Here is a 27901-nt window from a genome sequence, read left to right as displayed (position 1 = left end):
ATGTCACCAACGCCCTGGGTACCCAGAGGGCTCATTTAAGTTTAAGCTGTCCTTTTACTTACAGCTTTGGTAGTAAAACACATATTCTCTCAAACAAACAGTGGAAATCCCCCTCTAGCTTTCTTGACTGTTGTCCACTTTTGTTAATGGACTCTATGACCTCTCATACTGGAAAGAATAGCTTATAAAATTATCCAGATGCAAAACGTCAAAACTGTTTCAAATCCTTCAGTCTTAAAACTCCCAGTTTCCTCAGCTTGCATACAGCCTCTTAGGGGGTAGGTCAAGGCAGAAGTTGGCACTTGGTCTGTATTTTTGAATATGTGGACTTGACTCTGGATGTGTAAAAACTGCATTATACTATCTTAATCTGTGATATGATTCAATAGACTATTTTGTGATGTTATTTGTTTTGTTATCTCTCCATATTTGTAACAGCCGGTGCTGATTTTTGTTAAATCTTGTGGGGCAGAGGGTGTTCAGGACAAGAGACTTAGCCCCCTCAGTTAGGCTGAAGAGCACAAGAAAGAAATGTTTACACTTGTCAGCAAAGGCTTAAACAAAAGCTGCCTTACCATGATCCTACAGTTGTCAACTATAATTGGAACATTATAGTATCTTAAGGCTGACAATGCTGTCAGAAATATTATATAATTATATAATATATAGTAAGGTTTCTGTGGTTTTGTCCAGAGCCTCAGGGAGGATGCTGCAGCCTTGCTGCCCCATGGAACCAAATCCCGTTCGGGATCTCGAGGCTGCCTGGCTCCGGGGACAGGCCACCGGGGGCCTTGGGCCCCTAAAGAAGAAACTGTGGTCTAGAGTCTCAGGAACAAGGACGGCCTGTGGGCAATATTTTTTAAAATGTTCATTTTGCAAATCCGTGCAATATTGCTGCGATTTCCTGATCCCCGCTGCTCCGTGCTGGTCTTGCTGGCATCCAGAAGTGCCAGCAAACAATGTTGTCTTCTCTCTGCAGTTTAAAAAATGTCTTTTCTGGCACACAAGTATAAACAGATGTGATTCATTGCAAGGAGGACATGCAGCTCTAGAAGTGCCAGGAATAGGAGAGGAGAGGGATTTCCTCCCAGAGATGTCAGCTCTAGCAGCCCGTAGCGCCTGTCGCTGTTTAGCGCTCGTGCCCGGGGCCAGGTCCGAGCCTGGCGAGCGGGCGCAGTGCCAGGGAAGCAGACGGCGATGGGGAGTGCAGGCAGGCCGGGGGCTGAGCGCGTGCCTCCTGCGTCTGTCTGCGGGCACGCTGCCCGGCTGCGCGTTCGGCATGGCTTGGAGCCTTCAGCACGAGCCCTTGTGATTGAGGTCATGTGCCATCACTAATCTACCCCTGAATTGAGTTAATTTTCAAGATTAAAAGATAGCTTCCACAGCTCTGTAAGACAAGCTTGGATCTTTGTTAAAACAACCACAGTGTGTCAGTACTTTTTAGATAGTAAAAACAGCCTTTTATGATGTCTTGCTTTGGTGGCACCATCTCAAGAGATGTCGTGGCACACTTAACTTCTTTTTTGATTTCTCACATTCCTATTGTATAAGCTTTTAATGGAGAAAATGGCGTTTCTGTTTAGGTTTTTGTTTAAAAAAGCAGTTCTGTGTTTCAATACTTGATGAGAACTAACAAACGAAAGGTGATGGAGAGGTCTGATCAGCGTAGAAGCTTGTACGTCCGCCTGCATGTCTTCAGATCTACGGCAGTGCGCCTAGGGGAGTGGTGATCATGCTATTTCTAATAGCAACACTAAACTTTTGCAAAACTTCAGTGTCGCTCAGTCAGGTACTTGCAAAATGTTGGGAAGATTATAAACACAGTATTTTTTCTTTTACTACAGGGCAGGCCATGAAACTTGCTTACGGTCATTATTTTCAGGTGTCGTTAGTGTTGTGACTTCCAATATTGACATAGTGCCTTTCTGGAAAAATGCAGCCCTTTCGATTCATTCACTTAGGGTTAAATTTTTTTATTACTTGTTCAGAGCTTCCAATTTTTTTCTTTCATTGTTGATCATCTGCAGAGTCCTACTGAAAATAAAAAATTGGTCTCACAGTGAAAGCTTTCCAACAGTAGACTTGAACTCCTGAAAAGAGCTGCAAAATAAAAATAGGTACACCAGACTACCTATGAAACCAAATATTCATAGAGCCTGGTAGCAAGTTTTTTCCTCTGTAAATTTATATTCCTTATTATTAATTTTAAGTTTTTATTCCTGTCTACTCTCAAAAAAAGAACAAATAGTTGTTTAGAGCTTTCACTGTGCCTTTTGTGACTCCTTTGTCTGCCCATGAGGACAGATAAGATGTCCAAAATGAAATACTGGGGTAAAGAATTAATTATTCAAAATTTTGCAGTTCTCAGTTTGGAGAATAGATAGACTTTTGAAAAGGAAATTTTACAGTCTGTCAACTTCAACATCGATCTTTTGAAGTAGTACTGTGATTTAAATGAATTATTACCACTGTGCAGTCAAAATAATAAAAGGGCAATTTCCTAAATATTTTACATTCAGAGAAGAAAATCTACCAGGAGCATCATACACCAATCATTTAATGTAATACAGGTTTGTCTGGTTTTATTACACTATCTGTAAAACTCTTACACTTAGTTGAGTGGCAAATTAAAAGGGAAAGGTCTTTTCTCTCTCATAGCTTCAAGGTTCGTATTTCAGTAGAGCTCCTGGAGCTGGGGATAGGAGCGGGGCCGCGCGGTGGGTCCCCGCACGCGTGCGCGCAGTGACGGTGGCCGGGCTCCCGGTTAGTGCTTCCCACTCGCAGCCCTTGGTCCGGCCCCAGCTGATCCTGCGGAGCAGCAAGGAGGACAGTGGATCCCGAAGGAATGCATTCCTCCCTGTTTTGGTAGTGCTTGCTCTGTTTATTTTAAAAAGGCTATGATTTTGCTGACTCTGCCCACATATAATATATTAGTAATATTCCTTTCCTTTTTTCATATTTTGTTTTAACAGTCATAGAGCTTTTTTAGGGCAGCTGCTGTCACTGAAGAAATAAATCACTTATGAACCTAAAAATTTCAGAAAGCAAAGAGTGTTTCTTTTAATATTTTAAATGCTTTAACACCATTAGTCAAGACTAAACGACACTGTCTGTTTTGTATCGGCACGTGAACTTTTGTTTACTATAGAGTTAGACAGCTTGCATTTTACAAGACAGGGAGTTCTGTAATCATGCTGCAGTGTAACTCGGCTTTATTAGGCATCTGCTCTGCATGAAGTATGATCAAGGAAACTGATTCACTTTTTTCTACCACCATTTAATCTATTAACGTAAGAAAACAGGTCCCATGATAGTAAGGATGGACATGTAAAACAAAACTGTAATAAAAATAATGTCCTGTCTTTGAATAAGCCAATCATACTTTATCAGACTGTAGGATTACAGTTTCTAATTAAAATGTTGTTGTTAATTAAAAATATTCTTCTATTTCATTACATTTTTATTCCCTTTCTGCTTTGGTTTAATTATTATAATGAATATAATTAGTATGTGCTGTCAACTATCACTTTATTTGCATATTATATTGGATAATTGAATGTGGTCTCATAATTAAATTAACATGAATGACAGATGATTTGGCTTCTTTAGCATTGCTGTATTGGGAATAAAAATCTTTCCATGTTCATTGTAGTTAGAATGCATTTTTCATGTGAAAAGCCTTCACAGTTCAGATCCTCAGACTCAGGATCTTGCATGACAGGCCCCAGAAGAAGTTGCATGGTACATATGTCTTGTTAGGCATGTATTTAAAAAAAAATTGCTTTTGTTCTTTCAGTCTTTGACACTCATTGTATTTAGAGAGCTCTATAAGAATCTCTGTTGTCAAACTGAAAAATATTGTTACTAGATTGCAGAACATAAAATCCCTGTGAAAGAGCTAGGGGAAAAGGTAGTTCAAGTTTTAAAATTTCCATTATAAAATTAGGGTTTGTAGATAGAAGTAAGAACTTTTATTGGAGTAACCAATATAATTGGAAAAAATTGGATGCATAAACCATGCGTCCTTGAAGAAGGAATTTCATCCACAAAAGTTTGTCTTCCAGTTGCATCGCTTGAATGAATAAAAGCTTATTTATCTGTCCCTCCAAACCTTTCCTCACTTTTATCCCTAGACAGTCATGCCAACAGAAAAGTACTTTATTTTTATTGTCAACTCATAAAAAATTTAAATGTTCATGTCTAATAATCCATATGTTGAAAGTAGAAGCACATAGAGTTAAGTTTAATGGTATCACTCACTAGAAATTTATCTGTGATATCTAGTTGTGGAAAAATTTTTGTAAAACGTGTTTCAGGTGTGCCATCTTGCTCCAGTTAAAGGAATAAGGAACAATAAGATTACAGGATATTCTGGGAGTGGAATTTCTCCTGTCTTAAAAATATCAAATGGCACACAGCAGAATCAAGGTATAATAAATATAATGTTTAAAAAAATTGAACTGTAGTATGGAAGTCACAGTTTTGAAAGGTTCATGAAATTTATTACTCTTTTCCAACACAAAGAAAACACAGTAGATGGTCCACAAGAAAAGTTTCATACTCCTGAGTTTCTTTTTCCTCTTCTTTGCTTTAAATGACTGACTTAGTTTCATTTTCTGATTTTTTTTACATTCTTTCCACATGGCAGATAGTATTTCTGTCATAAAATAACAGTACACTTTATTCCATGTTAAGCAGAATAACTTTATTAACTTAAAGTTTATGCATATATATCACATATGCATATATATGCATATGACAATTATCCTAAATATGGTTACAAATGCCCTTAGGTTATAAGGGGCACTTACAAAGAGACTTTAGGTTAAAAGTTGCCTTGCTTGTATAGAGAAGTTATTCTGTGCATTTGACAGTGCTTTGCTTGTATTGAGTTTCAAAAGGTAGCCAGTTTCCTCTAGTGTGTAGCAAGAAAAAGAAGAAATACTTTTAAAATGAGATAATATGATTGTGAAAATCAGAAATAGACAGGAGACTTGAACGAATGGTTATTTAGAGGTTTTTAGTAGAGGCTATCATTACATTTTCATTATTTATGTTGCTTTTGGGGACTATGCTATGACTGGATCCATTTTGATTTGGTAGGTGGAATTCTTAAAAAAAAATATATACCACAAGTGTAAACATTCAAGAATTCCTAATTTTTGCATACTTAATGCCCATATTTGTAAGTAAATAGTCACTGAAATCGCTTTGTTCTGATTTTGGTAGTTTCTTTTCGGAGGAGGTACTTTTAGGAGCGCAGATTTCATGTTGAGTTTGTCCACTGAGTTCTTTAAACCTTTCAAAAAGCACCTTTTAAACTTCCGTGCTGAACGAAAATACGCCTGGTAAATCTTAGGGAGTAGCTGATTTCAGCGAGCGGCGGGTGTCACGGTGCTGCCTACCCTTTAGGAGCCCTTCGACTTGGGAACAAAAAATCCACCAAGGATTAAACTCAGCAACTTAAAATGGAGTGAATTAAAACACCGCTTGCACGTATACTTTATCAGTCTTACACAGTCAGGCGACATAAATTCACATAGGTGAACCAAAGCCTCCAAAAACCATGGCATTCCCAGCTAGACGCCTCGGAGGCGATTTGTCCGACACCTCTGTTAGTGTGCTGGCTGACTGATGACTTCTTTTTTTTCCTTCCTTTGAATGATCTTTGACAAAGCGACTGAAACACGGCGGCGGCAGGTGGGGCGGCGTACCTCGCGCTTTGCGTTTTGATTGCGTTTCTGATGTCCCAGAACGGATCTCCTGTTTTTTCCTTGTTTGGGGGAGGAATTCATATGAGGGAAGATTTCCAGAGAACCAGCGGCGTGTGGTTTCCGCTTGGGACGGCTGCGCGTTTCCCTTCAGCGGTCCGATTTTCGCAGGAGGTGGCGGGGAAGTGCCTAGGGGTTAATGCGAGAAGTTAATGCCCTTAGCTACCTGCTGTTGTCTTGCTGTGCTTAGCCTGTAAACACAGAAGAATAATTTAATGTGGGCTGCTGCCGTCGCCGCTGCAGAGCTGGGCCCTCGTCTCGGCTCAGCGCTGCCGGAGCCCGGTGGCCCCGCGGCGAGGACGGCCGCCTGCTCGGGGTCGCTGCGCGGGACAGTGGCTCGGAGCGCGGGGGCCGCGCGGGCCCGCAGAAGCCTCCCAACCCCATTTCGGCGTGTTTAGTTGCGGTAGCGTTGGACTCGAGCGATACCAAAATAGAAAAGAGAAAAAAATTACGGCGCCTTAAATCTTGGGAAGTGAGTACTGTGGAAAAACTTGCTCGTCTTGCACTGCACTTAGCTATGGGTAAATGGCAGGATATTTTTCATGGCAGAAAAATACATTTTTTTGCTTTCTGTTGTAAGCTTTTTCTCAGCCAGCTCAGTAACGTATCTGATGGCTCGATGTTTTGCAGTCTGTTCAGTTGATGATCAGATATTTTCACAAACCCATCACATTTATTGTGGAAGCCAGAAAACAAAATGTAATAAAAATTCCCAGCCTGTATAAGGCAGTTGCAGGTATGTTTTAAGAGGGGGACAGAAGATGCTTGCTTTTGAAGAGAGTTTGCTCAGGGAGAGACAAAAAGATTTTCTGTATTTTAAACTGTGGTATTTTCATTACACCTTTTTTTTACATGATACATATATTTCATTTCATTTCCCCCATCTCCTGGGCATTTTGACCTGTCAGGTGAGGAAAAAAATAGGCATGTTTTCAGTGACGTTGGCAGAAACCTCCTCCAGCAGTCTGCTTGCACTTCTGATGACTAAGGTCCTGTTTCTTCTCTTCATTCAAATCCATTAAGTTTTACCTGTGTAAATGAGTAGAGAATCAAGCCCAAAATGGCAGCTTAAAGTTACAAGTGGTGCATTAAGATTTTATTACCTTGAGACCTAGAGAATTACGTGCCTTAAACATTTGTCAGATGCCTGTAAGAATTTATTTCCAAATAATCACTTACAGTACAAATTCTCTGTTATGTTCAACAGTGAAATTTCGGGTGCAGTGGTGGCAGGGCCTACGCTGCCGTGCCATCGCTGCCGTGCCATCGCTGCGGAGGCACGAGGCTGTGCACTGCGATTCGTTCCAGCAGCAGGCGTTAACACTCGCAGAATTTTAGAAACTTTCTGATTATCTCGTTTTTCCAGTCATTTCCAGGGGCAACGGAGAATTTAGGCCTCCTGAATAGAAATCAAAGATGAGACATTCGGGTCTTAGCCTCAGAGGGCTTTAATTTTAATGCAGGAAGTGAAGCGTAGGATCATGAATTATTGTTTCACTAATTAGAAATCCATATGCAGGTTAAGTTTTAGAAAACCGTATGTTTTATTTATCACGCTCTGTTTGCCAAACCAGGGTGCAAATTTCCAGGAGCGGGTAGAAAGGTAACGCAAATACTTAGCTGCTGCAGTGTTATGTCAGTGCCTCCTTAGCGTTGATTTAGTGGCGGTGCCAGCGGCAGCCTGCGAACCTGCTGCTGCCCCGGTTCAGCTCCCTGCCCTGCTGCGTGCTCCCTCCAGGCAAATCCTAGCCACTGCTCCTAAAGGTTTCCGTGTCCAAATGAGCAGATAACACTTCGGTACTTATTTGAAAGAAAGAATCACTGGTTACATCTTGCATTTGAGTCAGCTGTAGGATTTCTAGTTTTCAGCCAAACTGTGGATTGCAATGATCGGATACCATAGTCTTCATATAAAGCAAGCGATGATGAAGGAATCCCAATTCAAAGATGCATGAGCATCTGTTGCAGTCGTGCAAGAGCATGAAAAAGCAATCACTGTGCAAAAAGTGCATCGAATTGATAACCATAGGACGTAATGCTGTTACCAAGTCAGAAAACTGAACATTTAGGTCCTAAATTGATCCTTCTGAAGTACAAAATCTTATCGGATACCCTTTGCACCAAACTTCTGGTAGCCTTGGGCAGAGCTGGAGTCCACTGTCAATGCAAAGGTAGATGTACGGATACATGTAAAAGATGATACAATCTTAAGGAAATAGGAAATATCAAAGTTGAAGATCTTACCTAAATGTGAAGGTGATTCTTCAAAAATAATGCAGGACTAAGCAGCCCAATTCTGATCATTTCAATGTTTGGAATAATACCTAGGGATCTGAGACATGCATGATAATGTTTTATTTGAATTTACAGAATATGTGTATTTCTCAATACATGTGTTTGATGTATAATAATATTCTCCTCTGGTTAAATAATTTGTCTAACACACAAACCTACTGTTACATTATTTTGGAAACTATGCAAAGCTTACCTTTTTCTAGAAAGTAATGTTATACCTCAGTTTAACAAGGTACTTATGTGCTTAACATTAAGCATGGGAGCAACCTCAGATATTCACATGTTTAAAGTTAAGCCTTTACTAAGTTTTGCTGGTTCAGGGATTAGGTTACTGGTTTATCCTGTAGGCTAGGCATATGTTAAATTCACAAATAGCCTCAAGGCATATTATCATTGTTTCTATTCTTCTACCTTATCATGTTGTAATGGAGCTCATCCTTTACAATATCTGTTTAACATTATTTACTTATAGCTGCATTTAATTTATATATACCCTATTTGTTATCTTTTAACTAAGGTGACTGACTTGCCAGTTATCTTTTTGGGTGGCATTTTTTCAAGTGTTTTATGGAAAGAGCTTGCTTAGCTAGATTTCCTGTTAGCATCATCTTTGATAGATGTTTTTTACATTTTTAAATACATCACTGTGTGTATTTATCATTGTCCTATCCTAAAAGATAAAAGGGCTTAGGATGATTATAAAAAAGTGCTCAGATAATTTTTTCTTTGAATTATGCATGCAGCACCATTATGATGTAGCACCATCAAATCTGTGTCCTTAAACTATACGAGTATTATCCTTTTAGAATTAGCTTTAATGTGGTTTATAGGAAGACTAATGTTATTTCTGAACTCTGTTATCTGTCTAACTTCTTTCTGAAAGCTTACCAGTCATTTTAAGAAAATAAATATTGGAATTTTTCAAATAGACAAATTATTGGTTTTAAATTTGAATGTACCATTCTGGAAAATTTTCTGCATGGAAATGGTGTTCTGATTCCTGATAAATGTTGGGAAGAATTTAAAACATTCTTTGCTCAGAGTCTTGCCAATAGTGGAGTTTGCAAAATGGAAAGAAAAGAGCTTGACCTTAAAACAGAAGAAGAGTCTAAGTGGTGACATATTCTGCTGATTAAATACTAGCCGTATGGGTTTTGTTTATATAGAAGCAAAGAAATAATGCAGATCTAACTTTGAAGAGAAACTGTGGACTACTAATATAAAGAGTTATTTCTTTTACAAAGTTATAAATAACCCTACATCAAACAAAAGCATTTAACTGTTTGATGGAAGGCTCCCTAGTTACCGAGAATAGCTGCACAGCATTTCAGTTCCTGTTCAGTCAAGTTATTAGCTGTTTGTACAAATCAGAATTGACATTTATATAAATGATAAATAAATAGAAAAGGAGCATTAATAGTTCCCATACCAAGAGTACGATTTTAAGATCCAAATGTTTATAATGGACATGCTCAAGTTTGGAACAAGAGTCAGGCAAGATTGCGGAAATGGCCAGGGGTGCCCCTTTGAGACCCGTTAGCTTTTTAGGGTGAGTCTTCTAAGAAAGTGGCATCTGAACATGAAAGAAGTTATGGTGGAAGAACACAGTAAAGAAGAGACAGTTTTAATGGTTCTCTTCATAAGAAATTAAATTTTGTTGAGAAAGCTGTGTTTCTAGAAAGTTAATTCATCTCACAGTGATAATCACTGTATTTGTTACAAAGTAGCTATGGAATATATCATTTCATTAGCGCTTTTTTCCTCTCCAAGAACTGAGGAAGGTTTAGCTTCAGGAGGTTTAAAACTTTCCAAATTTATGATGCAGCTGCTGAATTAGACCGTTTTCCTGTGTTTCCACTTCACATGTTAAAATAATTGTGTCTTTTCACTTGATAAGAGAGCTACAACTTCTAACACTTGGTCAGATTACTGAACCCTGCCAGCCTGGTTCGAGAACACACACCGGTGTCCTACAAAGAGTCGCGCAAGAGCAGCGCACTTACGTGTGCAGTAAAGTTTTATTAAAAACTTGGCATTTGGGGTTTTTTGTAGCTACAGATTTCGGTTCTCTCCTTGGCAGTCCTTCTCCTTTCTCTGCTGCCTTAAAACAGCAAGAACCAATTTTTCCTTTTTTTCTGCGGATGGAATAAACCCATAGCCCACAGAAAGCGCCAGCAAGTCGCGTTGGATTCCTGCAGCCGCGTTGCCAAGCCGGCATCCGGCTGCTGCTGGGAGGCCTAGCAGCACCCACTCGCTTCCAGGTGCTCAGCTGGCAACGGCGAGCTACTGCCCATCGTCTCCACGTCGGGAGTCGGACTTGGGCTAGTGTCTGCCAGCTGTAGCGCTGCCATTAACGCAGCAGTGTGTTTGCTCCCGAAGTTTGTGCATTTTTATGGTGCACGTTTTAACAGTGTAAACAATGATACAATGGTAAAACATAATTTAGCAAGAGGAATAGAAATAATAAGGAAATAGCATGGTCAAGATAACAGCTAACAACACTCATGTTGCCATGTGGCAAGCCCACCCAGTCGCCTTTGTGTAAAAAGTGTTGCTGGTGACTGCAGTGAAGTGTCAGCTTAACCACAAGGAAGCCTTTGCAAAACCACTAATAATGAGTATAAAACAAGAAGTGAAGTTTAGAATCACCATTTTTGATTATCCCAGACTGAGACTGCAGTTTGAATATGCTGGAGAGAAAGAAGAGAATACTTTTATTTTCAGACAAACTCTTCTGAAAGGACTAAATTAGGTTTAATGTTTCAGCTTTTCTTAAGTGTCTGATCTGTGTTCTGAGGTGAGCAAAGATTTCAGTCCAAAGTGAATTTGCCTGGGAAATCTCTGCGTAAGGAAATTGTGGGCAAGCACCCCAGAATGAAAGCTGAAACTCAAGCTGAGTTACACTGCGCTTGGGCACTTTTGTTAGCATTTGGCAATGCTTAAATCATGTCCTCCCATTATGTTTGTGAAAAGTCTTCAGCAAGTCTCCCAAGAATGGAACAAAATGGATGATAATAAAGTACACATCCCTGTTTCGGAGCAGTCCGTCACGAAGGGCTCCCTGCGTGCCCAGTCGTGGCTCCAGCGGCCGGCATGGGCAGTGTCCCCAAGCCCTGAGCTTGGAGGACACTGGAAAATTGGATTATCGTTGGCAACGTCGCTTGCCGCACAGAAATGGATGTGGTGAGTGTGTCATAGGAGATGGACCGTCTTGTCTAGCGAATCCCTCTGGTGCGTCGGGCAGCTGCTTGGCTAACTAAAAGCATACGCTGTTGTGGGCTTGTACTCAGGCCTTGGTAACCCGTTCGCTCTCTAGGCCTCTGGAGGAGAACAGCTTCTTGTCAGGTTTAAACCACTTCGTTTTTAACCTCTAACCCGATGACCAGATTTTTTTATTATTATTTTGCAGGGGCGGGGGAGCCTTAAAAGAAATAATTAAATAGAACTGCAAATATAATTAACAGACAAGCTTCCCTGTGCTTCCCCTGTCGCGTGGCTTTCCAGGTGTAATGGCAGTACTCAATAAATCGTCATCATCATAGTTGATCCGTAACACTATGATTCTCCAGTCTGACCCAGTCTGGCTGGCTGAGAACTGGCTTTTTGAATCAATCGAATACTCGCTTTTTAGTCCTTTGTTTTGCCTTTGCATAGACAAAAAGCTTTCTGCTGGCTTTCTGTTCCTCCTGAGTAGAAAATGAATTAGCCTCTTTGAAAGATAATTCCAGTGTTTTTACGTTGTGTATGGGCAGAAATAACTGACATGAATGATGCCTTTCCAGAGCTGCAAATGTCCAAGTGAAATACGGAAACCTAAATCCATCAGTAGAACTAAGCTAAATATTACTTTAAAAATCAGCACTTCCACTCTCCAGTAATCCTGGACTAACCTTCTGTAGTACACAAAGAGCAAAAAAGATCATGATCTAAGACTCAAACACTTTTTTGTTACTTGTAATAAAATATCTGGCAATATTTAATGCGTGTGCTTAGACCATTAAAAAAAAATCTGTGATCTTAATCTTCTTTAAATCTCTGGAAAGTTGCTGGCAAAATTTTAAATTCATTTAGTTTCTCTTTTTTAAACTCTTGACATATATAAAACGTTTGCAATTACAACTTGGAAACAGAAATGTGGGTTGTCACCAAAATACTGCTATTTAGGTTAAAAATGTGAATTTTCACAAGGCGATTTGATTGAGCTACTAGTCCTTGAAAATTTAGTAGCATGCATCTCCGCTTATGTGTCTAATTAGGATATAATAAGTCTTAAGTAATATATGAATCACAAGTTCCAACTTAGATTTGTCTAATATTTGTTCAATATTTTACATTTATTCCTCAGATTTCTGACTGAAATTTTAGTTTTCTCAGTGAAATTTTTGTTTATCACTTACAGGATGTTTATAAAATCTGTTACTACATTATAAAGATATGGTTGCAGACTAGGGGATTCTTACTGTAATTTTTGTTGTAAAATTAAACATTGACTTGGTAAGATTTGACTTCTGATTTGACGGGTAATCGCTGATCCGTGTCATTCAAAAGAGCCAAATGCTATTAGTTACGAAGATTTTATTTGGCTGCTTTGGCACAAGTTCATACCTATGCATTTACAAGTAACTGCAGTTTTTGTTCATGACAAAAGGAATATAGAGGCAGATTAAATCAGACAAATATGTTGCATGATTCATAGAGAGTATTTAAGCAAGATTGCGAGGTGTTCCCCAAAGCAAAGCACCTTTCTCCCCATAGCGCTCATGCGAAGGTGCCCTCGTGTGCCTGCCGATGCCGCTGGGCCTGGGGATGAGCGGCCCCTCAGACAGGCTCTCCCATCCCTGCCGGATCCTCGGAAAGCTCTTCTGGCTCCCTGGATCTTCACAGGAAAAGGGAGAGAGCTGCGAAGTCCCTTTGCTACCCCGAGGAAAAACCTCTTTAAGCTGTTTAGGCCCTCGTGGTCGCTAGCTGCCCAGCGAAGGCCTTCAGCTGTCTGAAGACGTCCTTGGAGGCAGGAGGCACGGGGGCGAGGGGCTGCAGAGCCGTCTGCCAGGGTCGAACTGCAGGCACGCCAGGCTGGGGTGTCCTCCCGGCAGCCACCCCAAATCCGTAGCCAGAAACCTCCCTGTGCGACAGCGGAAGCCAAATGATGAGTTCCCCTCGCAGCTTTATTGCTGTTCCGTACCACGAGGAGCTTTTAATTTTTCTTGACTGATTGTCTTTTTTTATTGCTCAAGTGCTGGGTGGCATATTGCTGGCTTTTGTCATTGTAGCCTGTTTTGAAAGACTGACTTTTATACTGCTTCAGCCTTTCACAGCTAGAAAAATTGCAGCAAACCAGTAAGCAGAGTCTTATGTAGTGAATATTGGCCCAAATAAATTTGCAAAGGAATAAATGGATTCCATCTAGAGACTTTGGAAATCAGGACTCAAGCTGTTTCAGCTTCAGAAATATCAGTGCAATGGATGGGGCTGGCCCTCACCCTGGAGGGTGCGTGAGCGCACTTCCCAAAGTGCTGAGCAGAGCAAGGCTTGCCCGGCGGGCGGAAGGAATGCCTCACCCTCCGGCTGCGGCAGGTGGAACGAGGCAGCGGGACCTGCAGAGGCTATGAGCTGGTGGAGTGACAGGTCACCGCTGATGGGCAGCCTTGGAAGGTGTTGCTCAGTAAAGAGTTCCCACAGGTCATCACATCAGTCATAGTGTCGGGCGAGCAGCTTGCGCTCGTTCAATAGACTTAGCAGCCGTAACACAGGGAAGCTGAAAATTCAGGCAGAGACCAAGCATGGAAAACAGTATTCCTAAAGATGTCTTTTACCCAAGGTTAGAATTGAACAGAAAAAGACACGGCAAACACTGTGCAGCCTTACCTATGTCTCAGTTTCAGCAGATGTTGATTTCTTGTCAACTTTGTGAAAGACAGTGCAATAGCCACTATATTATATTCCTTAGGAAATACTCTGTATTACCATTTTAATTTTGTACTGTTTTACTCTAGTCAAGTGCTAACCTTCCACTTATATGGCAAGGCGGTTGCTGCGGTTCAGTGCAGTAAAGGATTTAAGATCGCCGCAGCTTCTCATTTGTAGCAAGCTTTCACCCTGAGAGCAGGCTGTGCCGTTGGCCGGCGCTTTCTCACGCGCTTACCTTAACCACAGCGCCAGGTTGTGTAGCAGGTCTCCACCTTGGAAACGTATCTGGGACCACAGTCGCGAGGTTTTCAACTTGGCAGATAGCAGTAAGGAGCAAGCACTTAGTCATGAAATAGCATGTCAGAACCGTATTTGTGTCTTGTATTCGTGTGTGCTGTAGTCATGGCGCACCTACTCATCTTCTCAAAGTAGCTTCTCACTCTTGTCTTTGAGAAGATGAGTAGGTTGTGTGTTTATAGAGTTAGTCTCCTAATGTCTATTGTATTGGGCCAAAAATAATGCAGGTAAGCAGGTGCCTCTTCTGTGGGATTCATCCGAGCTAAGCCCAGCTATCAAGGCAAAAACAGTAAAGCTGGATGAATGTCTTAATTTTTGACAATGAGCAAATTTTTTTTAATAACATATAGAAAACAATAGTAGGAGTTGCCTGCTCTGTATAAAAGAAATTAAGCTTCTACTACTTTAATAGAGAAGTCTCAAGTCACAAAAACAAATAAACACAAATGGACATTAATGGGACCTAGGCACATATCTAAAGTTAAGCAGGTGCTTAAGTGCTTGACTGCACAGAAATGCAATGATTTAATTAGGATCTTGTTACGTTTGACAAGCATTATCTGAGGCTGGAGAGAGAGCAGCAAGAAAAGCTCATTCCAGGTAGATGTGTCTGGGTTCCAGCATGTGGCAGGAGGAAAAGCAGCCTTTCCTCACTGTATTTCAGTAAGGAGTTTCGAGCTCATATTAGAGCTTTTTATAAGATGAGTATTCTAGGCATGTAAAATGCACCATGAGCATTCAGAAAAGAGAGAAATGTCTGCTGGGTTTTTTTGTTTTGTTTTGTTTTTGTTTTTAAAGCCAAGAGAAGTGTTTTTCCATCATAAAGGAGAAGTCATAGACAAGGTTTTCATGTTTTCTTTATTGCTCACCTGCTAAGTCACGTGCTGGACTTCATTTTCTCCCCCAGTTGACAACAAATATGAACTCTGCTAGAGGTTTATTTGCCCGGGGCGGGGGGGGTGTTTCCAATGAGGGAAGAATTAGTTCATGATTTTTTTCAAAGTACCTAATGTAGTGTATCAGGTTTAGTAGCCATATTGGTACAATGAGCTGAAATCATTAAAATTGATTCCACATGTGATAAATACCAGACAATCAGCAGCTCTCGTACATAAGTTTCCTATCCTTAATGTTGACGCTATGATAGTAACTCAGCCCTGAAGTTGAAAAGAAAAATATAATGAAATAGTGATTCCATGAATGGTGTCTGGCTATATACGATGTTAGTGTGAGAAGAGTTCCCTAATTATCCACGGCATTGCTAGAGCAGGTAGAGGAAGTTATTTTCAGTGAAGGAAAAATGAAGTATTCTAGAAACTGCTCTTCATGTGTCTGTTCATCAAGTGCAGTAGCTTTTAAAAAGAAACCACGAGTTCTGTTGTGTTCTCCTGAATCAGAAATATCGATTACAGTTATTTTAGTACAGTGCTGATTGATATTAAATGCTTTTCTGATTATAGAATTTATCAGAAAAATCTAGAATTGTATAATAACTATAATCAGGAAAGCATTTAATATCAATCAGCAACCATTTCCTTACAGAATTGTAGCTGATAATTAAATTCAGAACTATCCAAATGCTTTATTGATGAAGTAGATATTTTTCTCAAAAGAACAATGTCTGAACGTATGCGTAATTGTCACATATTTGGCTGTCTTTTAAAAATTCCTTCTGGCTTTAAGGGCATTAAGGCATTTCGACTAGTATTCTGAAAAGTTTTCAATGTCTTTCTGGCTAGTGAACTAAAAAATGCAAAGTATTACTTTGTTGATCTTGTTTTTAAACTGAACTGCATTATCGACTGAGAGTGTGTTCTTAACGTATTGTTAAAAGTGCTTTGAAAACTTGTAAATCCCTGTAATTTATGTTCCTGTGGTCTCGACTGCTTCTTTCTGTCCTTCTGGTTTTAATTTGAATGCAGTCTTGTCTGGGTGTGTACCTGTAAAATTGTGTTTTTCCAAGTACAATTTACAGTCATGACCTTAAGTTTTACAGTGCTCCTAACCTTATAGGAGCTTCCTCCTATACCAAAAAGCCAACTTTGGGTCAAACAGCTCTTTCATATTATAATTGTATAATCGAGGTTACTTGGAACAGATCTGATTTGGGCATTTTTTTAGTTTATCGTGAAGACTTTGTAAGAATATCGAGTAAATCAAAAAAGTGCCTTTGCAAGGAGACCAGTAATAGCATTGCCTTGCTTCTTCAGACGTCCACAGTTGTAAACTTAGCCTGCTTCATGACAACAGTCCCATTTATCTAAACAATTCTCCTTTTAGAGTCAATGGCACTGATAGAAACTGAGATAAGAAATACAGATGGGAGGATCTTTCGGAGTCTCCGCTTACTGCAGCTCCTTGCTGGGCGCCTTACAATCACCTTTTCTTTTCGGTGCCCGCAAGTGCGTAGCAGACATCCCCGGTGAAACACAGGCTCCTCTCATTGCTAGAGAGCTGCCTAGTAAAGGATGATCATGCGTCGTGAGGGTTTTTACAGTCTGGGTGATCTCTTTCTTAATTTTTTTATGACATTCTTGTTATGTTTAAATGGCATGGGGTTGGGTCTTTGTTTGGTATCTGTAAATTATCATAGTCCCTTTTTCTGTAATGCTTTGTCTTTTAAATGGAAGGATTAAATGATCTCTTTTATTGCAGTCCTCAGATTAATCCACTTCTCAGTCATTTATTGTCTTTTGTGATACAGGGAAAAGAAGTTTCGCAGCCTTCTATTTGTTGTGTTCCTCTGCAGTAAAAATAATACTTGCACACTAAACCTGAAGTTTTAAGGACTTAATGTTCTCGGCTTTATTTTTAGTATTTATGAAGTGTTTTATTCTCAGCCAGGCTCATTTTTTTAGTGTGACTTCAGCACTCTCGGTAGTTAACAGGAAGAGAACAGATAGATTGATCACATGTTTTAATTGTGTTACGTTTGCATTTTCAGATAATTGTGCAGTCGGGCCGTCACCCCACAGTGCTGCAGAAACTGTGCCAGTTGCCTTTCCAGTATTTCAGCGATCCTCGTTTAATCAAAGTGCTCTTCCCTTCGCTCATAGCGGCTTGTTACAATAACCCGCAGAACAAGCTCATCCTGGAGCAGGAGATGAGCTGTGTTTTACTCGCCACCTTCATTCAGGTAGCTATTCCTGCACTACGACTGCCCCGCTTTCTCTCGCCTTCACCCTGTATATGGAAATCGTTTGCCTTAAGTAAAACAAGGAAACACCACTGAAGTGCTCTAAGATACGATGCCGTTCTTTTGAAACCACAGATTATATCTGTACTTGAAACATCTTATAACGCTGGAAGGTTACTGAGTAGTTCAGGTTCTCGCTATCCCGCGCAGAATCCTGTTTTCATTAAAGTTACTGGACGTGCTGGTAAGGTTTGATGTAGATCCTGCCTTCACAGGACGATTCTTAAAATATTTATTTTTAAAAAACTACTTCACATGAGGCATATCTGAAATTTGTGTATTCATCTGTTTACATATAAATGTACAGTTGTATACTGTGTACAACAGATTTACAGAGAGAACTGAAGTGTATATATTTTATGCAGAAAATACACAGAACATATGTTATGGCTCTAATCTTGCAATCTCTGTTTTTGACAGTAAGCCACTGAGGTCATTAAGAATACTGTTTTGAGTAAGGATTTAAAGCATTTTCGTTCCCTTTGAGAAAATTTATATTCTGTGCTTTATTTATCAGATTTTGTGCATGCCTCATGTTTTCCATACATTTTATTAACTATTTTCAGTTGAATAAATGCAGTTTTCATAAATAGTCTGCTATTAAAAAAAAAAAAGGTACATTTGGGGGATTCTAATGCTGCTAGAACTCCAGATCAGTCACCTGAAAGTTAATCTTGTTGATACAGCAATGTTAGTCAAACTTCTTTTCCTAATGCTTTACAGCTAGTCCAAGGGTAGGCTACACGGATTTGGGAGAGAGGGCACAAGAACTAAATATTTACTAAAAGTCCTAGCGTAACATCAAACTTCTGAGTGCTACTACTTTTTATCCTTTTAATACTAAAATAATTGCATAATAGTTTAAAATTTTGAAATTTAGTATTAAAAATATGTGCCATCTGGTAATGAATTGCTGTAAATAGTAAAGCATAAGTATATTTACAAGGATCAACATTATTAATTTGATTTCTAGTTAAGAGTATATTTATACCTCAGATGCCAAGTCCACACACTGTTCTTTCAGGCTTCTAAAAAAGGCGTTATTTTAAAATATGGAAGCTCCTCATGTGGTATTAATTGCCATTTCTTTGCTGGCTTCAATGGCATTTTAACTTTTTACCCAGGTTAAAATCTAATCCCTAATATTGAGCATACACAGAAAATAATTCTGAAAGGAACCAAAGAATGTTTAAAGACATTTTTAAATGTATTTAATGTACACAGTTGTTGTGCACAGTATGCACAAAGCGACTTGCCTCTCTCTTTCCATTGCAATTCGCTGCTGTTTGTCAAGCAAACCTCTTATTTGCTTCGGTGGCAGTTTTGGTGAAGACTGTAAAATGTTTGCTCATGACTAGAAAATGAGATTCTGCCTGTGCCAGGGAATGCAAAAAGAAGCCCTGTTTACGTAACTTTTGGGTGGCGTGTAAAATATGCCAATTAAATACAGTACATTAAAGAAATGTGTGCAGTATAAATCAAAGGAAAATGATTGCTAGATTTTACAACTGTTTGTGTTATTTATTTCCATCATCTGAAGTTTGCGTCATCCTTTTTATTGTTGTTACTTCTATTTCTAGATGAGTTGAAAAAATTAAAAAGCCTTTAAGCGTATATATGATTTGCTAAATTGTATCTCTTATGTCAAATAAAATACCATGTCTGCTCAGTGGATACTTGAACAAAAGACACGGTGCTAAAGCCCTTTCTCCCGTAAGCGCGGGGCTGCCGGCCCGCGGGATCGCGCGCTGTTCATGCTGCGGCCAGCGGCCTTGCTGACCCCGGCGGCTACAGTCGCCCCTGCCGCAGGAGCAGCGACGGTGCATCGCGCTGGCACCCAATTAACCGTCACCCGAACCGGCTCTGTGCTCCGCTGCCGTGGCATCGGGAGGGAGACACGTCTGCGGAAGAGCTTCACTTGCTTCCAGGAGATCAGGACCTCAGGCTCCGGAGTCACTGGGAAGCAAAGCCCGGGAAACTGGGAGGGATGAGCCGAGAAGGGCGTACTGGGAGTCGGGAGTGCAAGTCTGAAACACTATTTGTTTTACAGAAACATAGCTACAGTCTTAAATTAAAAACAATGATAAAAAAAATTTCCTCAGAAAACATTAAAGCCTTGCTTTTCCTGTATTGTGTATTAAAAAGCGTAATTTCTCACAAAAAAGCTAGAAAATCTTCTCTGTATTACAGAATTTAACAGTATTCTGTTATGAGACCTAGCAAACAAGCCAGAGTTTAATTTACAGTTTTCATAAAGTATTAGTATTTTTGGGTGACCACAGAGACCTAAAAATGTTTTAATTCCTCTGATACAAGATCTGAAAACCTGATGCCTTTTTTTTTTTTTTTTCCTGTAGGATTTTGCACTGAGTTCAGGCCAAATGGATAATCAGTCATCTCAGCAGAGGGGTATGTCTCCAGTGAAATGTATTAAAGTAACAATTAGGTAACAAAGTAGATAGATACTACATTTTACGTGATTCAGATTTTTGAATATGTATCACCATGAAAAGAATATAGGAAATTGCAAAAAAGATTTTACAGTTTTGGGAGAAGGTCTCCAGCTTAACTTTTTTGTATATGACTTCCAGTAGTATCAGAAATTCAGAATATTTATTAAATGCAATGTGATATTATGTCTTAAAATGTGATACTGCACATGGACATATTTAGCTATCACAAAGGATATCGTCAGAAGGTTTAGGTTACCGAAGTCACACAGACATACCAATATACCCGAGGAGCCAAAAACTAGTAAAATACTATCGTGTAATTATCCTGTAAAGTTTGTCAGCCTGCAGAAGAGTTGTGATTTTTTTTTCTCAGTTGTTGCAAATATTCTGTCGAATGCCGTTGACCACTGTAGGCTAAACATTTGAAAGGTGCTCAGCTAAGATAGCTGTTACTTGTTAAACTAGCATGAAATTCAAGTGTGTTGATGGGAATCTGGTCAGGAGTCGTCCGGATCTCGTATCAAGTACAGTAGCCTCTCGGATAGTCATTTGCTCCCTAACAGCAAGCAGAAATGCGCCACGACTACCAGGCTGTATTTTGCTGTACTTTTTTTGGCAGAAGATGAGCAGTTCTAGGTATAAAACATAAGCGTGGTGTTTAAAAATAAATTATGAAATGTAAAATTAATGTAAATTTGTGGTGATTTCTACTATCAACATTACAGCTTTTAGTTTGAAACACTCTCACGCAGTGTTTACTACACAAACCTTCCAGGCTTGTGTTTGCATGAGAATCTGCTCGAGAAACTCGAGTGAAAACTACTTTTTATTTTCATTATTCAAACTGAATGAACTTTTAAACACAGATGACTACGTGGTAACACAAGAGCGGGATTTCTAAACGCACCCCGGCTGCAAAAAGCTGCGTTAATAACAGTGGGAGAATCGGGATTATTTTGATCAATTGTCTCACTTTAACGTGAAGGACGGAGCCCCCCAAAACCCAAAAGGGAACAATAACCTGCTTCGTTCTGCGCTGGCGCGTTGCTCGCGCGGCGCTCGGGGAGCATCGCCGGCAGGGCTCCCGCGCAAAATCCCGCCCGTAACCTCGAGAGCTTGCGGGGGCCACGCAGCAAAACGCCTCCCTGCCGCAAACGAAGCTGCGAAGCAGAGAGGGCGCCGCGAGCGGTAGCCGCCTGGATTGGGCCCCCGCAAGCCGAGAACGCCAACTGTGCAAAGATGCGGACGTGCTAACGCACAAAGCACAGAGCCCGAGCCGATAACTTGCATTCTAACGAGGCCTTCGCTCCTCAGACCCGTCCGCCCCCCTTAGCGAAGCGAAATCCTCACGGCTGTAGCCCCACAGATCCGTGATTTGAGAACTTCTTGCTAGTGGGAGGGGGAGTAAATTGGGATTGAATTGACCGTGTGTTCATTATTATTTTATTGCCATCTTGTCTTAAGAGGGAATAATGTGGTAATTTTATGTTCTCTTTCCAACAGAAAAAATTTTCAGTTCTCAAGATTATCTTGAGCTGTCCAACAGATTCCCTCGCCAGTCCTGGGAAGAAGCTCGACAGTTCTTCTTGAAAAAATGAGCACGTCATATTAATTTTTAGGAAGCTAACATTTTAATGCCGAGCGGTTTGAGCTACCTTCTTGAAAAAGCTGTTCTGAAAACTTTTTGATACTCTAAATACTTATGCTGTAGATATATATAATTTGCACTATTTATATCATAAGTACTGTAGATACTTTCAAGTTCTGTTTTGTAATTTTGATAATTTGAGTTTATTTCATTCACATATCCTATGTCATGGTTTGGGTATTTTCTACCCTGCGATGTGGTAGTACTTGCACTGCAAAACTGCTGAAATAAGGTTGCAAATAAATAGAGAAAAAATGTTCTATATATCTTGTAATAAAATAACTTATTCTGTCTGTAGCGTGACTTCTGTGTTACAAATGTTGGTGTGTTCAAATTACCATAAGCAACGCAAGACTCAGAGAGAGAAAAACAAGACTTGCAAGATGTCGTTTGGGTTGATCAAAAGCCTAAAGAATTTGTCAGATTTAGTTCCGATGACGGTTCGTTGCTTATAATTTTTTGGCGATTTAGGATAAGTAATTTTTAATCAGTACGCATTTTTAACGTTTCGGTAAGACTTTAATACTGCTTGTTCAAACCTTGTGATGTTCGGTTAGCGGCGAGTTTCCATGCAGCACTATTAAAACGTACCACGGCCGCGTGTGTCAGCACGGTTTCTGTCCTGCGCACGTCGCCGCGCTCCCTTCCGCGGGGCGAGCGGCGGCGGCCGGGCCGCGCCGGGCCCCGGCACCCCGCGCCCGCGGCGGCCCCCGGCCGGGCCGCGCCGGAACCGCGCGCAGCTGCGGCGGCGGCACCGCCGGCCCCGGCGCGGCTCCCGCGGCCTCCGCGCTGCGGCGGCACCGCGGGGAGGCCGCGGGCAGCGGGGGGCAGCGGCGGCCCCGGGGCCCCCGCGGCTCTAGGGCGGGCGCGGGGGCCCCGGAGGCCCGCGGGGAAGGCGCCGCCGGGGCCGGGGCCGGGGCCGGGGCGCTGCGGGCGGCCGCGGGGGCCGGGAGCGCCGCTGTGCGCGGCCGCGGGGCCGCCGGTGGCGGGGGTGCCGCCGGCCGGGGGGAGCGGGGCGCCGGGGGCTCCGCGGAGGCGCTGGTGCGGCCGCGGCGGCCCCGCTCCGCTCCGCGGTACGGCAACAGCTTGTTTCAGTCCAGGCCGGGGAGGGCGCCGGGGCTGAAACCCGAGCCCGGCCCGGCCCCGCAGCGCCTCGCCGCCCCCGGGGACGCAGGTGAGTCCGCGGGGCCCCGCGGCGGGGGGGAGCGGGGAGCCCCGGCCCCACCTGCCCCCGGCCCCCGGGCCGCCCCCGACCCCGGCCGCCGCCCTGGGGCTGCGGAGCGGCGGCGGACCCGCGCGCCCCGACGGCAGCGGGCCAGGCCCAGCGGGCGGGGTCCCCCCCGGCCCCGGCCCCGGCCCCGGCCCCGGCCCCGGCCCCGACGGCGCGGCCCCGACTGCCCGGCGGCGGCAGCGGCGGCGGCTCGCCCAGGTCAGAGCCGCCCGGAGCCGCGAGCCCGCTGCGGGGGGGCTCCCGCCGCGGCCTCCGCCCGGCGCAGCCCCAGCCGCCGCCTGAGCTATGCCCGTACCGGGGGGGGGGGGGAACGGGGCGGCCGCGCTCCCGGCGATGCCCAGCGCAGATGAGGAGCCGCCGCCTCCGCCTATACGGGGCGGTAACGCGGGCGCGGAGCTCCGCGGCCGCCCCCCGCCCCGGCCGCGGCAGGTGCGGACACGGCCCCGACGGCCCGCGGCTGCCCGAAAGGGAAAGTCCCGCTCCGCCTCCCGCCTGGAAATGCGCGGCGCGGGGGAGCGGGGCGGCGCGGGGGCTGCGCGGCGCGGGGGTACCCGGCCCGGTGCCGGCCCGCGCGGCTCCGCGGTCCGCCCGCCCCCCCCCCCCTGCGCGCCGCCTTTTCGTTTCAATCGTTGTCTTTTTTTCTTTTCTTTCTTTTTTATTAAGTCCAAAATATTTAATTCCACTATTCAACCGCTGCTCCGACAATAAATAACAATAACTTACTTTTGTTCGTTAAAGGCTCAAACAATCCGTCCTCCGTCCATCGATAACTTAACATTATTATTACTGTTTTTCCCGATAAAAAGTCTCGTTTCCGTGTCCCGTTTTTCCAGCGATCGTGCGGGGCCGGGCGCCGCGGCCCGGGCGAGGCATCGGCGTGAGATGAGGGGCGGCGGCGCGCTCCGCGGGCGCGGGAAGGCGCGCACGCCGGGGGGGGGGAGCCGCTCTTCCCCGCTGTTCCCTTCCCAACAGGGAAGAAACCTGTCCCCAGCGCCGGCGGCGGGCGAGGCGGCCCGGCCCGCGCCGGCCTCCGGCTGGGAAATCCGCGTTTCTTGGGGGAAAAGAAACATCGAAATCCGCCGGGAAAAAAAACCCAAACAACGAAAAAACCAGGGCGGGGGCTCTCTCTGCAGTCTGGTGAAGGCAGCTAGAATCCCGGTGCTTTTTTGGCCGTCAGTAACATTTTTTTGTTTGTTTTTAAATAAGAATAATTAAAAAAAACACAAAGGCGTTTTGTTTCGTCCGGCGCTCTGGGAGCGGCCCGAGGCTGGGTGTCTCATGCAGGGAGCGCAGGCATGCGGAAGTCCCGCGGCGGCGGGCGGCCGCGCCGGGCCGCCTCACGTCTCGGCCGGGCTGGGCACCATGCTGTTGGGGGTGTCGGGGAGCTGCGAGGACAGCGAGGTCACGTCGCTGCCCGACGAGGTGCCCAAGGAGCCGGACTCGGAGAAGGAGACCTGCGGGAGCGGCGGCGGTGAGCGCCGCGGGCGGCCCCGCGCGCAGCCCCGCGCGCAGCCCCCCGCCGCCCCCCGCGCGCATCTCCGCCGCCCCCGGCCCCGGCCCCGGCCCCGACGGGGCGGGCGCTCACCAGCTGCTGGAAGGCGGGCTGCTCCAGGTCGCTCTGCAGGGCGAAGTCGCTGAGCGCCTTCCAGGGCGGCTGGTAGGTCTGCACCTCGACGGCGCTGCCCTGCACGGCGCTCTCGTGGCGGACGGGGCTGCCGGCCACCAGCGGCGTCCCGGTGAGGCCCTGCAGGCTCTGCGGGGACACGGCGCCGGGCGTCAGCGCCGCCGCCTCCCCGCGGCCCCGCGGCCCGCCGTGCCCGTCGGGGCGCTCACCGTCTTGTCGCTGTGCTGCTGCTGCTGGAGCTGCTTCATGAGCAGGGACTTCTTCTTGTCCTTGCAGCGCTTGTTCTGGAACCAGACGCGGATCACGCGGGGGCTCAGCCCCGTCATCTCCACCAGCTGCTCCTTCATGAGGGCGTCGGGGCGCGGGTTGGCGGCGTAGCAGGTCCGCAGCGTGTGCAGCTGCTTCTCGTTGAGCACCGTGCGCACGCGGGTCGTCTTCTCCGCCGCCTTGTGCGCCGGCGGCCGCGGGGCGGGCGGCCGCCCGGGCACCGGCTCTGCGGCGGGCGGGCAGGGCGCGCACCGTCAGCGCCGCCGCCCCCCGACGGCGCCGCCGCCCCCCGCGCCCCGCCCGCCCGCGCCCCGCCACCCCCCCCGCGCCGCGCCGCCGCGGGCAGCCGGTACCTGGGAGGTGCGGGGCGGCGGGCAGCGGCAGCGCGGGGCTGCGCGGCCCGCGGGCGGCGGCGCCGTCGGGGGGCGGCGCGTGGTCGGCGCGGCAGAGCAGGTCGCGCTCGCGCAGGCAGAACTGGTCGCCGGGCAGCAGCTGGCGGCCGCAGGCGGCGCAGCGGAAGCACTCGAGGTGGTAGACGTGGTCGCGGGCGCGCATCACCAGGTCGCTGCTGCTCACGCCCGCGCGGCACCGCGCGCACTTGATGCCGAAGAGCCTGCGGGGAAGGGGCGCCGTGAGCCCGCCCGGCCGCGCCCGCGCCCGCGCCCCGCTTGGGGGGATTCAGGGTGGTTTTGCCGTTGTGGTTTTTTTTTTATTATTTTTTATTTTTTCTGAGCCCGGTGCCGGCGGCGGCGCGTCACCTGCTGTAGTCGCGCTTGCAGTAGGCCTTGCCGTCGCGGAGGAAGCACGTGCAGGTCTCGTCGAGGGGCTGGCCGCACTCGGCGCACTTGAGGCAGGCGGCGTGCCACTCCAGGTCGGGCGAGACGCGCAGCAGGAAGCGGTCCTGGATGCGGCCCCCGCAGCCCGCGCACCGCGCCCGCCCCGGCCGCCCTGCGGGAGAGCGGCCGTCGGTGCGCGCCCGCGGCCCCGCGCCGCCCGCCGGGCACCTCGCGCCGGGGGCGCTTCGGGGTTTTGCTTGTTTTTTTCCCAGGGGAAAGAGAAGGGCAGGGGGAAAGAAGCGCAGGAAGAGGGCGGAATAAAATACGGAGAGAAACAACGAGAGGAGGAGAGAGGAACGGAACGGAAAAAGAGCGACAAATGCAGATAGATAAAAACGGAAACGCAGAAAGAAATACAGACAGAAACGCACAGAAACAATGGCAGAAACGCACAGAAATAAAGACAAACCAGAAAGAAAGAATGAAGAAACAAACACAGAAAAAGAGAAGCCAAAACGAAAAACACAGAAAGACAGAAACGAAAACAGAGGAAAAACAGAAAGAAAAAGAGAGAAAAGAACAGAAGGAAAGAGAAACAAAAACAGAAAGGGGAAAGACGGAAAGAGAGAGGTAAAAGCAGGAACACAGGCAAATAAAAACAGAAAGAAAGAGAGAAGTGAAATCAGAGAGAGAGAAAGACAGGGAAACCAAAACAAACAGGAAAACAGAAAGAGAAATAAAACGGAAAGAGCGAAATAAAGAACGAGACAAAAAGGGAAACGGGGACGGAGAGAATGAAGTAAAACCAGAAAAACGGAGCGAGAGAAAGAAACAAGAACAAACACGAAATGAAAGAAAGAAAGAAAGAAAAAGAAAGAGAGAAAGAAAAAGAGAAGGAGAGAAGGGCAGGAGGAAGGAAGGGAAGAAGAAGCGGGCGAGCAGAGCGCAGCGGGCGCGGAGCGCTAGGTCCGAGCGGGGGCGCGGGGACGCAGAGGGAGGCGGGAGGCGCCGCGCTGCCGCAGCGCGCCCGGCGCTGTCACCGCGGCGGCGGGGCCGGGCCCGCCCGACGGCAGCGGCTCCGCGCGGCTCCCCGCGGCTCCCCGCGGCTCCCCGCGGCGCGGCGCGCACTTACTCTTGGCGGACTCGCCCATGGCGCCCGGGCGCGGCGGCGGCAGCAGCACGTCCACCATGCGGGCGGCGGCGGCGGGCGCAGCGGCCGCGGCGCGCGATGCGGGACGCGGCGCCGCCGCTCCAGCACTACCCGCGCCGGGCGGGGGCCGCGCCCGCCCCCCCGGGCCCGCCCCGCCGGGCCGCGCCGGGCCGTGATGTCAGCGCGCACCGGCCGCGGGGGGGGCGCTGACCTCACCGCCCGGCCGCGCGGCCCCCGCAGGCGATTGGCGGCCGCGGCGCGGGCGCCAGCGGATTGGCCGCGGCGAACAATGGGCGCGCGGCGGCGCGCGGAGCGGTGCGCGGAGCGGGGCCCCCCCGCGCGCCCCGGCCCCGCGGCGCCTCGGGGCAGCGCGCACCGCACCGCTCCGCACCGCCCCGCGCGCACCCCGGCCCCGCAGCGCCCCGCGTGCGCCCCGTCCGCGCGCGCAGAGGGCCGCTGCGCCGGGCGGGTTATCTTGGTTTTTTCCGTTTAGTTTGTCATTTTTTGTTTCTCCTTTATTTTGGCTTTTCGTGGAGTTTTCCCTTTATTTTGCTTTTTATTTCGTTTTCCCTGTATTTTGGCTCTCACTTTGCTTTTCCTATGTTCTGCCATTGCATTGCATTGTATCTTGTTTTATTTTGTTTTGGTTATTTTATTTTATTTTATTTTATTTTATTTTATTTTTTCCTGCACTCGCGCTTTCCTCTCCGTGCCGCTCTGCCTTGTCCCCCTCTGCTGGCCCGCGGCCGCAGGCAGGTGCCCCGCGGCAGCCCGCGGAAGGGCTCGCGCGCCCGCGCGGTCCCGGCGCTGCGCGGAGCCGCGTCCCCGCGGCGCCCCTCTCCGCCCGCCCCTGTGCGCGCCCGCGGAGCCGGTCCCGCTGCGGGGGCCGCGGCCGTCGGGGCCTCCGTGCGGCCGCTCCCGGGCGCGGGGAGGCGGCGGTGACCGGAGCCGGAGGGGAGGTGACTCGTCGCGGCGCGTTTTGGGAGCGCGGCGCGGGGCCGGGGCGCTGCCGCGGGCGGCTCCGCGGCCGCAGCTGCCCGATGGCAGGAATGGAGGAGGAGGAGGGCCGGGGCGGCGGGGGCTCCGCGGGACCCCGCGGGATCGGCGGAGGCCGTGACGAGCCGCTCCACTCCGCTCCGCGCAGCGGTGCTAGCGGGCGTTCAGCAGGAACGTGATTTAGCGCTCCTCCTGCATTAAAAAAGGCTGGAAACTGGTTGTGACCCCCCCCCCCCCCAAAAAAAAAAGCATGCGTTGGTATGAAAAATTTTTTGGCGAGGTCTGACCGC

The 27901-nt window shown here is 46.4% G+C and overlaps 2 protein-coding genes across 4 annotated transcripts in view; one reads left to right on the top strand and one right to left on the bottom strand.

Moving 5' to 3' along the window:
• SCAPER (S-phase cyclin A associated protein in the ER) overlaps positions 1–21864 on the top strand; it is a 197943-nt gene extending 176079 nt beyond the window's left edge. Inside the window, exons 30-32 of one of the 3 annotated variants that reach the window (XM_067305181.1) lie at positions 17215–17406; positions 19824–19875; positions 21423–21864. In XM_067305181.1, the coding sequence (XP_067161282.1) occupies positions 17215–17406; positions 19824–19875; positions 21423–21517 (339 nt within the window). In that variant the 3' untranslated portion in view covers positions 21518–21864. Of the gene's footprint in view, positions 1–17214; positions 17407–19823; positions 19913–21422 lie in introns of those variants that run through there. The other 2 variants (XM_067305183.1, XM_067305185.1) reach the window with 2 other exon arrangements.
• Positions 21865–24059: 2195 nt separating this feature from the next.
• Positions 24060–26673, bottom strand: ISL2 (ISL LIM homeobox 2). The gene is made up of 6 exons (XM_067305186.1): positions 26598–26673; positions 25448–25637; positions 25043–25302; positions 24632–24915; positions 24384–24551; positions 24060–24252 (listed from the first exon to the last, which is right to left on the bottom strand). The coding sequence occupies exons 1-6, from the start codon at positions 26653–26655 to the stop codon at positions 24136–24138; spliced, it is 1077 nt and encodes a 358-aa protein (XP_067161287.1). The 5' UTR covers positions 26656–26673; the 3' UTR covers positions 24060–24135.
• Positions 26674–27901: the final 1228 nt, after the last annotated feature.

Source organism: Apteryx mantelli, chromosome 15 (genome assembly GCF_036417845.1).
Source record: "Apteryx mantelli isolate bAptMan1 chromosome 15, bAptMan1.hap1, whole genome shotgun sequence".
Lineage (NCBI taxonomy): Eukaryota > Metazoa > Chordata > Aves > Apterygiformes > Apterygidae > Apteryx > Apteryx mantelli.
The sequence above is the reverse complement of the archived record's forward strand: the minus strand, read 5'-3'. Positions and strand labels throughout refer to the sequence as shown.

Coding starts and splice junctions, on each gene's coding strand:
- ISL2 (XM_067305186.1), bottom strand. CDS start 26,655: ATGGTGGACGTGCTGCTGCCGCCGCCGCGCCCGGGCGCCATGGGCGAG. Junction 24,552..24,631: donor AGCAGCACAGCGACAAGACG/GTGAGCGCCCCG, acceptor GTGTCCCCGCAG/AGCCTGCAGGGCCTCACCGG. Junction 24,253..24,383: donor AGCCCGCCTTCCAGCAGCTG/GTGAGCGCCCGC, acceptor CCGCTCCCGCAG/GTCTCCTTCTCCGAGTCCGG.